At 46.0% G+C, this 14,450-nt stretch overlaps 1 protein-coding gene across 1 annotated transcript in view; it reads right to left on the bottom strand.

Moving 5' to 3' along the window:
* Window positions 1-5,232, bottom strand: part of rab11fip5a (RAB11 family interacting protein 5a (class I)) — a 35,296-nt gene extending 30,064 nt beyond the window's left edge. The window contains exon 1 of the mRNA XM_086181841.1: window positions 2,824-5,232. Within this exon, the coding sequence (XP_086037967.1) occupies window positions 2,824-3,194 (371 nt within the window). The 5' untranslated portion in view covers window positions 3,195-5,232. The remainder of the gene's footprint in view (window positions 1-2,823) is intronic.
* Between the last annotated feature and the right edge of the window lie 9,218 nt (window positions 5,233-14,450).

Genomic DNA, 14,450 nt, shown 5'->3' with positions numbered 1-14,450 from the left:
CACATCGCTCCTCTAGAGCTGTGACACTTTTTCTCAAGTGTGGCACCAGTTTCTCAGGTAAGTTGGGATACGATGGAGGAGAAAGCCAACAAGTCAGTTGGACTTGTGTGTTTCTGAGTTTTGATTCGGTTTTTTTGTTTTGTTTTGTACACTGAAGTTTCCCCAGTAAAATGCAAAAAACACTGAGAGACATTTGAAAGGTGCAAACTGAACCCCAAAGGGTGCACGAAAAGGTGTGGATTACTTGTGCGTCCTGTTCACGATGATGATGATGACATCCTCCCTCTAACCCACTGACTCCGTATCCTGCTCGTACGTAGGTGGACTACGGCAGCTCAACGCGCTATCACAGGTATAGAAATGTGAATGACCACATTCTCTTGTTGATGTCTGGAAAAGTTCATCACATCACTCGAGGAGGAGCTTGTGTTTTTGGTGCCGTTTGTTTGTCTGTTAGCAGCTTAAACAACTATGAGGCTGATCCTGCTGGTGGAGGGGGGGCAGCAAACCTCAGGGCACAGTCCGTTACATTTTGGACCAGATCTGTTTCACAGAGTTAAAAATGGCATGTCTCGTCTTTACTTTGGGTTTGGCTGAGTTCACCTTGGCTGAGGTATACGCTCTTTCAAGTAGTTCCACGATTCCCAGTTACATCAGAGGGTAGGCCTCCTCTCAAAACCCTGCATCAAAAATAAACCAGTGTTTTATGTTTTTCCCACCTGCCTTCTATAAAAACCTGCTCCCTCTCTACCTCTGATTGGCTCTCACTCCACAGGCCTAAACTAGGCTAGAAAACCAGCCAATCAGAGGCAGAGTAGGGCTGTGGGCGGCTCTTCTGGGGATGTCCAGTTCCTCCTGGGTCGGGAGAAATCAGTTCGTGAGCAACCAGTATGTTGAATATCTTGCCCACATCTGAATAAACGGTTGGAACAAGGTCTCCCCCAACCCATGGGTGCAGCGAAAACTGTCGGAGGACACAGAACAACAGCTGAAGACCAAGTCTGCCAGTAGCGCTAGCATGACCGTTAGCTGTGCTAGCATAGCCCCTTGTATGAACGTTAGCGGTGCTAATGCACGAGTGTCAACACCAACATTGTTTGGAACTCAGAGGGGGTTGGTCGATAGATTATGCATTAATTACCTTGATAAGAAATGTAGTGATTTTTGAGACCATTATTGACATTCAAGCATTTTTTTGGCCACTGCTATAATGCTAACAAATTATTATTATTATTATTATTATAATACAAGTGTGTGCTTTATCTTCACAGTTTGACAGCAGGGTCCATTGAGTTATGTAGTCTCCCCTTTTCATTTTACCTCCAACTGGGGTGTTTTAGAAGTATGTTAATAAACTTGTAAGTCCTTAATTTCCTCTGCACCATTGATTTGAGACTGTAGCAATGGTGCTAGCAAACATGCACAGCATGCTAAACGTGAGCTTGCAGGCCGAGTGAAGCAACAAGCTCTTACTATCGCTGCAGTTTGTCTGGAGCAACAATGTTACGCTCCACTGTTTGAGGAAGTGCCTGCTGCGGAGGTTTTTATCCGCTAGGTCCACGCTGGACTTCCTGGCTACACGGAGAACGGACTGGTTTGAATCACAAAAGACGGCCAAGATCTGGATGGATTTGTTGTGCAAGGACTCTGAAAGGTCACTGAAGTTCCAGGTTGGGAAATCTAGTTTGTGAGAGGGTGATATTCACTCCGTAAAGGACGCACATCTATGACACCGTACGTTTCTGGGATCCTTTTACAGTTCGATGCTGGTGCGAGTTAAGATAAATATACAGGAGCTGGCCTCCTCCCTCCCCCAGTGGAGGAGGAGGGGAGGTGCAGGGGACACACCACAGGGCAGAGAGGAGCAGCTTGACCGGGGAGACGCATCTCACACGGATATAGAATTATCGAGGTCATTAGCATTTATCGTACAATACCTTATGGTGCTCGGGATTCACTCATTCATTGTCAGTCCTGCTATTATGGTCACAAGGTAGAGGACAAAATAACCAAGAGTGGGCGACATGAGCATCCTGTTCCTTAAGCTTTCTTTGAGAGCCCCCACTACTGCGCCCCTGCACACCGGTGTGTTACACAGGCCGACCCGGCGCTCACTGAACACTTGAAAGATTCATGCAATTTGTTTGTTTTGGCCCAGAACAAACAAACCAGGTAAACAAACTTCAGTGCACGGAGAACTTCTCTACTCAGTGAAAACCGCAAAACACAGTAAATCAAATAGATACATACATATTATGATATCAGAAGCAAATCGAATGGAAATCAGTGCCACATCAAATATTCACAGGACTTCGTAGGAACCAGGCTTGTCAACAACATGTTATGCTAAAAATACCTTGGAGCTTTGAGATCATGAAACTGTTAGATAATCCCTGGAATTGGGACAGGCCATAATCCCCTTCGGTCTGCATCATGCATGGGCGATTGGGAAACAAGAGTTGGAGATCCAAAACAAACACACACACAGAAAGGGGGGGGGGGGGGAGTGAGGTTTCTAGAAGGTTTGGGTTGGGTTTGGGGGCGGCCTGAGGCCTGGTGGTGGTCAGATGTGTTTGGGGTTAGTTTGTGTCTGAGGGAGGAGGGAGGGTGTGTCTGCAGGGCTCTGATGCAGCACCAGAGGACTGACAGCTGTGTTCAGACCAAACAACTAACTACAGTACAACATAACACACCAGTGAGGAGAGAAACACCCTGATGTGTTCACTGGGCGTGGGAAAACGCATCAACAGCAGATGAAGCTACATGCATTTGCACGCTGGCATCACGTACACAAGCACAGCTATCATAGAGGGATCCACCTACTCGTTTTTCACGCATCTACTCTCGAGGAAGAGCTTCTCCAGCTGGATGACCGCCTGCCCCAGGAACACGTCCAGCCCGATGAGCGCGCGGTGCATCACGGTGAGGACCAGCTCGTTGCTCCCCGCCGGGTAGGCGCTCCACCCGTCGCTCTCCAGCACACCGGGCTGCAGCTCGAAGGAGCACTCCTCCCTCCACTCCGGCTCCGTCGTCTTCTCCACCACGCAGGTGGAGTATTTCTCCTTCCCCAGCTGGATGATGGTGTACACGTCGCTGGTGCCGTGCTTGCCCTTGCCCCGCAGTCCCCTGCCTCTCAGCACCGTCACCTGAACGTGTGTCGGTACCCATTTCTGGTCCTCGTTTGGCGAGGACATGTCCCTCCTCCCTCCGGTCCAGACAGACCTGCCGCGACGAGGCGAGGCAACCGGGGAGAGGTGGTGGTGGTGGTGTCCGCCGCTTCCTCCCTCCTCTCGGGGTGTTAGCGGTCACACCAGCGCCGGTGTCGGCGGGCGGTGCCGCATTGTCGTCTCAGCAAAGTTGCCGCAACTGCCGGTTGTTTCTCGCCCTGCGTCTGGCAGCGGTCTGCGGCAGCAGCGGCGTCCGTCCCCGCACGGGGTGTCCTGCCTCCCTCGCTCCTCCTGCCGAACGGGCCTCTCTGCGGGCAGCGACGTCACGCCTACATCCTCCTTCTTCTGCAGGACGAGGAAGTCGAGTACCGCCACAGCACATGGGCCCTCCGCCCCGCAGTACGGTACCAGACGTGCTGCTGCTGCTGGGAGGGAGCAGGACTCGTTCCTGCCTCCAACAGCCAATAAAACCATCACAAATTAGGAGTTGGAGTCCAGCGAATGATTCTGGTCAACACATCCACAGAACAATGCTCCTTCCTGTCACATGGGCCGTCATTCATTTACTCAGCTTCTCTCTAGACTCAGATGGAACACCAAGTGCTAAATTTACATATTCAGGGCAAATATGAAATCTCTTAAACATTTAAAGACATTACTATTTGTATTTTGTGCTTCACAGACATTAAATGTAATCAAGTGTCATCACACATTTGTAACTGCAGTTCCTAAAGCTGAACTGGTTCAGTGTGAGCCCGATGTCCGTTAGCCGATATTTAGCCATGCCGATATGCTCCCTTTGAAAAGTCCTTGAGGGTTTCACGTTTTGTACAAACTGAAAAAAAAAAAACATGGCATTTTTGAAGAGATTTCCAGAATATTTAGAAAAACCCACAAAACTTCACCGCCAGCAAAGAGTTTTACAGGACACTTTTGAGGCCTCAATAACGAGACGCGTTCTTCTGTTGCTGCAGAACTGTTTCATCTCAAGGTTTGATCCTTAGCTTCCTCCAGAGCTTTCAGCAGCATTGCCAGTTTTCTGGGTTGCCATGGAGACGAACAGTCTAAAACTAAAACATGAGAGTTCCCCTTTGACCTGTGTTTTCTTGTTTTTATCCTGATTACTTTTGCCTCCCTCACACTGAGGAACTTAGCCGACCCGCTGCCGCCATGAAGGGTTCACGAGGGTGAGACTGATGGGAGGTTTCTGCTCATCAAACACACGCGCGTGAGACGATCGGTACGCAGTGATGAGTTTACCGCAGTTTGTCCTCAAGAACACGGCCTCTGATTGTTCCCCGTAACCCAGCAGACCTCAGCGGCGGAGGGTCAGTGCAGGCAGGGATTACCTCGCCGCCTCCCATCAGGATTATGTAAAACCACCAAACTCAATGGAGGACTTCAGCAAAGACCAAGGAGGAAGCCATGAGGTCTGATTGGTCACAGCGCCACCTGGCGTCCTGGTGGGCTGGCCAGAAGCGGGTCAGATTTGGTCAGTGACACCTGAGGAACTCGTTGGTGGGTCACCATGAAGACTGGCGGTAGAATGGTGTTACCATGGCAACATAGCCGAGTGGTACTCCCCCATAGAGCAGGAAGCTGTTGACACTGGACTCCACACGGCCAGATCCTTTACAGAGCTCAAACATTCGGCGAAGACGCCTAGGAGCTGAGTGGATGTGGTAGCGCCACCTCCTGGTTACAGGAAGTAATCCTGATGGAACTCATTACCGTCTTGTCTCTGCACAGCAGCTGCTTCCTCACCCAAAACGCAAATAAATGAACATGTTTGTTCTCCTGTCAACAGTCGGCAAACTGTAGCAACACAACAAACTATGAATAAACTTTTCCGAGAACAAGAGGGAGAAGAAGAATAGAACGAGAACGCGACAGTGAAGCTGGAGGAGGAGAAGAGAGGATTCCTCCTGGTCTCTGCAGGGTCTCACCCACAGATGCCACCATTTTTTAAGAGATCTTCTAGATCAAATAAATGATAATCAGTCCAACAAGATTCCGCCATCTCTGTTTCGTTACGTTGTGCATTTGTGGTCAGAGCTAACGTTGTTGCAGCACCAGTCAGTGCTTGAATGAGGTGCTATGTCAACGAGAACGTTCTGTTGTGGTGGAGAACAACTGCTGCTGCAGCGTCAACCACATCAGGAACAGTGTTTAAACTCGGTCGCTCCGGCTCTCCAAACCCAGGAGCAGCGCCAGCGGCACAAGTAGCATCAGCTGTACCTCCTAGTGATTGGGAGGACACGTGATTGTGACTGCTGGCTGATGCTAACATGTAGCTCACATGCTAATGAAGCAGCACCGCTCCGAGTGTGTGTCCCTGAGTGTGTGTCTCTGAGCGTGTCTCTGAGTGTGTATCCCTGAGTGTGTATCCCTGAGTGTGTGTCCCTGAGTATGCCTCTGAGTGTGTCTCTGAGCGTGTATCCCTGAGTGTGTGTCTCTGAGTGTGTGTCCCTGAGTATGCCTCTGAGTGTGTCTCTGAGTGTGCATCCCTGAGTGTGTGTCCCTGAGTGTGTGTCTCTGAGTGTGTATCCCTGAGTGTGTGTCCCAGATTGTGTGTCTCTGAGTGTGTGTTTCTGAGTGTGTGTCCCAGATTGTGTGTCTCTGAGTGTGTGTTTCTGAGTGTGTGTATCCCTGAGTGTGTGTCCCTGAGTGTGTGTCTCTGAGTGTGTATCCCTGAGTGTGTGTTTCTGAGTGTGTGTCCCAGATTGTGTGTCTCTGAGTGTGTATCCCTGAGTGTGTGTCTCTGAGTGTGTGCCTCAGCTGTTCCTGGTCTAACGAGCATCACTTGTCACTGATTGAATCCAAGCCTTGTGGCGCCGCCCACTTATGAGATCTGACTTTCAGGGGTAGGTTAGCATGGACAGGGGGAAGCCTGTCTCATTGAGGGAATGTCTCAGTGGGTGTTTTGACAGAAGCTCTTGAGATTTTCCACTCAGGTAAACCGCGAGTAAACAGCCAGGCTCTGAAGGAGAGTGGGCAGCGCCGCCTCTCTGAAAATGTGACGGATGTAGCGTTCGTTCTCCTCCTGCTCGCTCTTTCATCCGTCTCTGCCATCCCTCCATTTTCTCCCTCTTATCCTGTTAAGGGTGGCGGGGGGTGGGGGTGGAGCCTATCCCAGCAGCCTTCCCCCTGGACAGGTCACCAGTCCATGGCAGGGCCAACACATAGAGACAGACAAAAGAAAAGAGTTTTCACATTTCTCCCCAGTAGCAGCAGGTTGTTGTGTCCAGACTTGCATCTCACAGCATTTACAGTTAACTAATGTGTTTTCACCTGTAGAGACCCCCCCACACACACACACACACACACACACGCACACAAACTACCCCCCCCCACCCCAAAAGGAGCTGCTGCCAAAACAATGAAAACCTTTTTTTTTAAATAGAGTTTCTGACTTTAATGTTTCGAGTCTGGTAAAACCCACATTACTGTGATTCATTGAATTGTTTTCTTCTCTTTAATGACAGTGAGCTGCCAGCTGAAGCCTGCGGCGCCCCCTGTCGGGCATCCGCGGTAATTACAGTCAGACATTTGACTCAAAACTGCTTGTGATAAACAGGAGCAGCAGCGGAGGAGAGGCCAGGGACGAAGCTGCTGATTCAAACTCTCAAAATTTTAGCAGAAAAACTTTACTTTTTAAGGTCAGTGTCTTCACTTTGATGTGAATGATTTCAAACACGTGCGCTGATTTTGTTCTTATGGGCATCAACACGACGAGTCAGTACCTAGTAACTAACCTGGTGACACCTGGACGGAGTTCTCACCTTCAACAAGTTCTCTAAACTTTTTTCAGTCAATTGTTTATTTTATCTGAGGTGGAGTTGGACTGCTTTGATGCCTTTCATTCATTTATGATGGTTGTTTTATGTGCTGCACTGTAGGAAGGTGAGAAAACCTAAACATCTATACTTGGATTTGAGTGAGTACTTCTACGTACTTGTATAAGTACTTCTACTTACTTGAGTGAGTACTTCTACATACTTGAATGAGTACCTTTACCTTCTTGAATGAGTACTTCTACTTACTTGAATGACATGTCTACGGTCTTGAATTAGTACTTCTACTTCCTTGAATGAGTACCTTTACTTTCTTCAATGAGTACTTCTACTTACTTGAGTGAGCACTTCTACTTACTTGAATAAGTACTTCTACTTACTTGAATGAGTACTTCTACATACTTGAATGACACGTCTACTTACTTGAAGGAGTTCTTCTATTTACTTGAGTGAGTACTTCTTCTTACTTGAATAAGTAGTTCTATTTACTTGAGTGAGCACGTCTACTTACTTGAATAAGTACTTCTACTTACTTGAATGAGTACTTCTACTAATGAATGCCACCCCCATGCAGGACTTTGCCTTCTTTAAGTTGCAGACGTGTTCCACGTTCTCTGAGTGGAACAACGGCTCTCATTCCTTTTGAACGTTGTTCGTCCTTAGCTGGACAGGAAACAGGGCCGGACGTGTACTTGTACTTGTACTTGTACCTGCGAGTCTCTGACTCCTCTTCTGTACCTCATGGAGAATTTAAATATTTGCAAGACTGTTTGATTGACAGAGAGGAGCACCTTAGAGGGGCGGGGCAGGAGGAGCCATCAGCCTTTCCTTCCTGTCTGAGAGATGAAACGGCTAATTCGAAAATAGGAATATGCTTTTGATGTGTGGCTGCCACGGTGACTCTAGATTAGATTAGATCACATTAGATTCGATCAGATTTAATCACATTAGATCAGATTAGATAAAATGAGATTAGAAACCCCCTTGGCTCATCCACCAGTTCCAGTGGGCGTTTGGGAAAAATCTGGGTCAGAAACCCTGGAGGAGCTCCTAAGATGTCACGCCGACTGCAGAGGGATGGACAGCCTGAAACAAACATGGCCGCCGGTTGTCGCCGCTGTGGAGGAATAACGAAGTTCTGTAGTTTGTAGGAGCAAGTTTTAGCGTAAGAGATTTCATGAATGAGGTGGAATGTTTGTGCAACCCTTTAAATACTTAAATATCAGACAGCAATCATTAAGAAAAACTTAAATAAAAAAGAAGAAGCTCATGTGCCCTTCAGGCTGATCAGCTGACGGACGAGGAAGTAATCAGCTGATGGAGGAGGAAAGGATCAGCTGATGGAGGAGGAAGAAATCAGCTGATGGAGGAGGAAAAGATCAGTTGACGGAGGAGGAAGTGATCAGCTGGCAGAGGAGGAAGTAATCAGCTGATGCAGAAGGAAATGATCAGCTGACAGAGGAAATGATCAGCTGATGGAGGAAGGAAGTGATCAGCTGACAGAGGAGGAAGTGATCAGCTGACGAAGAAATGATCAGCTGATGGAGGAGGAAAAGATCAGCTGACAGGAGGAAGATATCAGCTGATGGAGGAGGAAAAGATCAGTTGACAGAGGAGGAAGTGATCAGCTGGCGGAGGAAATGATCAGCTGACGGAGGAGGAAGTAATCAGCTGATGCAGAAGGAAATGATCAGCTGATGGAGGAGGAAGTGATCAGCTGACAAAGGAGGAAGTGAACAGCTGACGGAGGAAATGATCAGCTGACGGAGGAGGAAGTAATCAGCTGATGCAGAAGGAAATGATAAGCTGATGGAGGAGGAAGTGATCAGCTGACAAAGGAGGAAGTGAACAGCTGACGGAGGAAATGATCAGCTGATGGAAGAAGCAAGTGATCAGCTGACAGAGGAGGAAGTGATCAGCTCACGGAGGAGGAAGTGATCAGCTGATGGAGGAGGAAGGGATCAGCTGATGCAGGAGGAAGTGATCAGCTGACAAAGGAGGAAGTGATCAGCTGACGGAGGAGAAAGTGATCAGCTGACGCAGGAGGAAATGATCAGCTGATGGAGGAAGGAAGTGATCAGCTGGTGCAGGAAGAACTGATCAGCTGGTGGAGGAAGGAAGTGATCAGCTGGTGCAGGAGGAATTGATCAGCTGGTGGAGGAGGAAGGATCAGCGGCCTGGTCTGAAGCCTGATGCTCACCAAGACTTTGAGAAGGACTTGGGACCTGAACCCTGAGGCCTCCTCTTCATGTAATCGAGGAATCTTTGAGCACGCGCAGTAATTCAGTCCTCACAATCTCAGGGAAATTCTAAGGTAATTTTTTTTTTACCTTTTTCTGAGGATTGTTGTGCGATGTTTGTGTGTCTGAGTCGTGGCGGTGCCTTCTCAAAGCCTGGGCGTGTCGGTTTGAACCTCCCACAATATAAAAGAGAAGAAGCTCCTCACATTCAGACGCAGGAACACAACGACCTCAGCATCCACCTCTCCTCATTACTGACACATTACGTTATTGACGCAAGGAAAAGCCAGCTAGCTTCCTAGCCGCAGACACACCAACGTGGCTGCCCAGCATTCCTGCATGGCCTCTAATCACACGGGACGGAACCCGCCTGAGAGCCACCACGTGCTCCAAATGAGAGGCTGAAACGTTAAGCAATATTATTCGACAAACTAATCTGCCTAATTAAGATATTATCCCCGCCAGTCATGGAGAGGACAGAGAGATTTCTGCAGAAAGCCCCGTGAGGAGATCCACCCGGCGCTCTCATGGCCTCATCAAAGAGAGCTGGCCGATCTATTCTGGGAGCCGAGCTGCCAATCATCCGCTGATCAGCCTCACAGATTCATATCGGAGGCCGGCAGCTGTTACATAACCACAGATAATCCAGAGCACAGAGATTGAACATATAAACACACCATGGTAGACAATAAGGGATGGCAGCTGCCCCCCCCCCCCCCACACACACACACACACACTGTGGAGCCAAGAGAAACAGATATAGGAGGCCTGAGATGGATCCCGTTCCAGCACCACAGTGCAAATGGCCTACTTAGATTTTAAACTGGGTAATTAGAAACCTAATCAGGGCTCACTTTCTCACCCCTGATGAACGTAACGAAATGCCGCGCTCCCGTCCTCCTACGTGTCACTCTCACCGGGACCGCCTCACCAGCTGTGCCTGCAGCCTCACCGCACCAAACGCTTCATCAAGTGTGTATTTGTATTTGTATTTGTGGTAGAAGTACCACAGGTGGGAATTTGCTACCTGCTGCATCTGGTGAAGCCATCTTTTTATTTCTTGCAAATAACTATTGCACAAACACAGGCCGTCCTTTCCTTCCCTAAACGATAAACGAAACTCAACTTTTTGAAGGAATTTTTGTGCGATGGACTTCATTCAAATGCAGGTTATTTAGGTTTTTCATTGATTAGTTGATAATTATGTTCACTAATATAAAATAAGTGAGAAATATAAGATGGTACTGGCACAATGAAAGTAAAAGTCAGGTTGGACATGTTGAAGCCGGTGGTGTTTAGCATTTCCTGGCTGTGTTTTCCTTCCTCACAACATGAATGTTCTTGAAGTCGCCGCAAAACACGGATGTCAAATGCCAAAAAAAAAACCCATAAACGTCCCTGTTCTAAACAATCCTTTGCTTTTAATTTGAAATACGTTTAGTCCAGCATCAATCTGACTGTAATCAAAGGCACTGCTGTTGAGCAGCAGCTGTCCCTGGGTGAGGACTGGTGTCACTGGTGTCTCTTCGAGTGTAAATATTTAGGGTGTGGGGATGAGATCGAGTGTCCGCGGGGCTCGAGGCGTCAATGAGACAGGAGGAGAACACCAGAGTTCTAAAATATCTGGATAAAGGAATGTTGCATCAACACGGCTTTTTTTAAAACCTGATCATTTAATGAGCCCAACTTGTGTCTGAAATTAAAACAAAAAGACAAAAACAAACAAGTTTGAGTATTTTGTTCAAACTTGTGTACGACCAGCGTGCTTCGGACCGTCACAGTATCTGGGTTTCATTTCCATCGTGGAGGTCAAAGTAAATCTCAAGGATGATATTATTAGAATATCTGCAGGACATCTGAACAGATTCAAACCCCCTGAATAAAGACTTGACAGTATTTTGCTGGTAAACTCCTGCTTACGCTCCAGAACTTTCAAACAGTTCTGATAACTTCTTTCCTCATCAGCTTTTATATTTGTTAAATGTGTGTTTTTGTCCTTTGGAATTAAATTTCAGCCAAGAAAAAGACAAACAAAAACAAGAGACGAGAAGCTAACGATAATAGATACAATCATAATTATTGAAAAAGTCAAATTATGTGACAGATAAGCCACAATTATGAGTGAAATAATTCTCAATAATTCTGACTTTTTCATCACCAAATTATGACCTGACCGTTGAAATATTTATGTGTTTTTCTCCACGAGGGTCAAGATTTCACCCTTTTTGTCCCTTCTTAAACAAGAAGAAACGGAAACAGTCAGGCTGAGGAGCGACACCGCCCCCTGCAGGTCGCCACTGGCACTGGACGAATCGCAACTAATTATTTATATGTAAGAATTAAGTGTTATGATCAGTTTTTAAAATATAATCATCAGTACTGGTAAAGTGTGAAAGCCTCGACAGATTTAAGAAACCAGAGAAGAAGACGCTGTGATATCGCGATGATACTGAACGCAGCCCGAGATTTAGATTTTATGAGTTTAATTGGGCGAGTTTGAAAATGTCTTTATCAAGGGAACCTGTGACGCGACAGCAACAATACGAATGAACCACTTTTAGAGAATAAAAATAGCATTTTTCTGAGTTGTGCTGGATGTTTTTTGACTGCAGATCAAAACGCGCCTCTCATTTGATACAGAACATCAAATTATGTTCAAGACGGCCTCTCACAAACCAAATGGACAGGAATAATGATCCGTCATCAGAGGGAAGGCTGGAGGACTTTATTTAAATTTCAAACAGTCCAATTCAGACGGGCTGTGTGTTATCCTGCCTAAACAGCTCGGGAGATTAATTCAGCGCCACAAGCCACCGAGCCCGCAGATCTGCAGACTCCCGGGCTGCATGGCAATACGATGAGGCGTTCAGGTGCACCACGTACAAACTCTCAAGGTGAGGTGGAGGTTTGACGAAGGAAGCCTTGAAGGTTGAACGAAGCAGCAAAGTGAACCCACAGCGACAGAATCAGGTGAGGACAAGAAGGTTGGACGATATATTCTGTATATTAATTATTATATTTCATGCTGAAAATGGTTTAACCAAGAAAACAGCTGCATCGCAACACTGAGCTGCCTCTACAATAATAATAATAATAATAATAGTAATAATAATAACAGTAGTAATAATAATAATAATAACAGTAGTAATAATAATAATAATTGTAATAATAATAACAGTAGTAATAATAATAATAATAACAGTAGTAATAATAATAATAATTGTAATAATAATAACAGTAGTAATAATAATAATAATAACAGTAGTAATAATAATAGTAATAATAATAACAGTCATAATAACAATAACAGTCATAATAATAATAGTAATAACAATAACAGTCATAATGATAATAATAAGAATACTTTTTAATAATGTAAAAATAAAACATCAAGCTTACAAATCCATATCTTCTTGTTGCGACTGTTTCGCTAGACTTCTTTCTGTCTTTTAAGGAAGGATGGATTCATGTGGCATTCAAGTAAAATGAACTTCAGCACAATGTTGCTGTGGTTGCAGTTCCCGTTTATGATTTTTCTTTTCCTCTTTTAATTCACTTTGTCAGAAGCTGCTTTGCTCGCTGCTGAACAGATTTACTGACTGATTACACTCCTGATAAAGTATTTAAAAATACGTTTTGACAATATTAATTTGTAATCTTTCTATAAAAAAAAATAAAAAAAGATCTCATCCCAGATCTTAAAATCAGAAATCTCACATTTCAAGGACGCACCTGAATTTACCATGAACATCAAAACAAAACTTCCATCTTAAATCATTCAACACATTTCGTCAGCGGCGTTTCTCGTTTGTGAGTTCGATTTGTGGGTGCAGGAGTTGATCAAATGTAACAAAATTAATCGGAGGTCCTGCTGTGCCCGAGCACATGTAGACTCCCATATTTCCGGCAGCACCCGAAGGCAGCGTCTCTCCCGCGGACTGTGGCGTTCAGGGCCGCCAACACTTGCGCCGAACAGCTGGCAGCGATGTTTGTCTTTGAGGCCTCAATAACACGGTGTTGGTTTACCAGCTCAGGGGACGCGGGCTCTCCCTTTGTAACGCTTAACCAGCGACTTACTGGTCTTTGTCCCAGTTAGATTTTAATTATCTGCTAAACTGCCGCCGAGGGTCTTGTGGGAAAGAGCCTCGGTGTGACCCCCGCAGCTGTCAATCACCCCGCCGCACAAAATAGTCCTCATAAAGACGAGTTTTTGAGGCTCAATCAGTAATTAATTCACTGAGACGAATATTAGACGTGCTCTGGTTTGATGTTTTAATGCGGTTTAAGAGCTTCTTGCTCAGCTCCTACTCAACGACCTGCTCAGGTGGGATTCAGCCAATCAGCGGCGTGATACAACGAGCGGACGCTGCCAGGTGAGTAGCTTTGTGTCTGACGCCATCTGTCGGGGGACGAGGGGACAGCAGGCCGGGGGGAACTCCTCACAGGGCCAATTTTGGAATCAATATTTCTGATTATTTTCCCTCCTCTCAGGCTGTGAATGTTCATCCAGCAGCGAGTCACGTCTCCTTCCGCCTTCGGCGTCCTCCCGTCAGTGGGACTTCTTCACAAGAATGAACTGATAAAATAAAGAAAGAAAAAAACTGTTTGAATACTTTAATGTCCACTCGGTGTGAACTATACATTGTTTCGCCTGTATTTTCCAGAACTGAATAAATTACTTACATTGAGTCGATAAATAACTCAAAGTTTAGACGACATTTCAGGGGTTTGATTTGTTTTGTTGTTGTTTGTTTTGTTTTGTTTTGTTTTTGTGGCTGTGTTGTTGTTGTTGTTGTTGTTGTTGTTGTTGTTGTTTGTTTGCGTGCACCCAGAGGAGCTTATTGGAACAATTACATCAAAGATTTTCAGTAATGGAGGTTGGGTGATGTGCAGAGGGCAGAACAAGAGCACACATTTCTATGTGGAAAAATGTGCCGACACCAAACTTTAATGAAGATTTGTTTAATTGTGATGAGCGGATTAAAAACCTGGGACCAGAACCTCCTGTGAACGGAACGTTTTCTTCTCTTTCTTTCACTTCAGTCGTTTGGTTTTCCTACATTTTTTTTTTTTACATTAAACGTCTGGCACCTTAATCCTTTAACCCCGTGGTCATGTTCTTGGTGCACGCTCAGACCATTCCTGTAGAAGTCGGAGACGGGGAGGGAGAGCGAGGAGGGAGGGAAGTCTCCACCACCTCCTGCTGTCTGCTTGTCTGTGCTGAATATTGAATGACAGCCAGATAATTT

This window comes from Aulostomus chinensis, chromosome 17 (genome assembly GCF_037954235.1).
Source record: "Aulostomus chinensis isolate RoL2024-O1b breed Wild chromosome 17, RoL_Achi_v1.0, whole genome shotgun sequence".
Classification (NCBI taxonomy): domain Eukaryota; kingdom Metazoa; phylum Chordata; class Actinopteri; order Syngnathiformes; family Aulostomidae; genus Aulostomus; species Aulostomus chinensis.
Note: the sequence above shows the minus strand (reverse complement) of the source record. Positions and strands in the feature narration are given on the sequence as shown.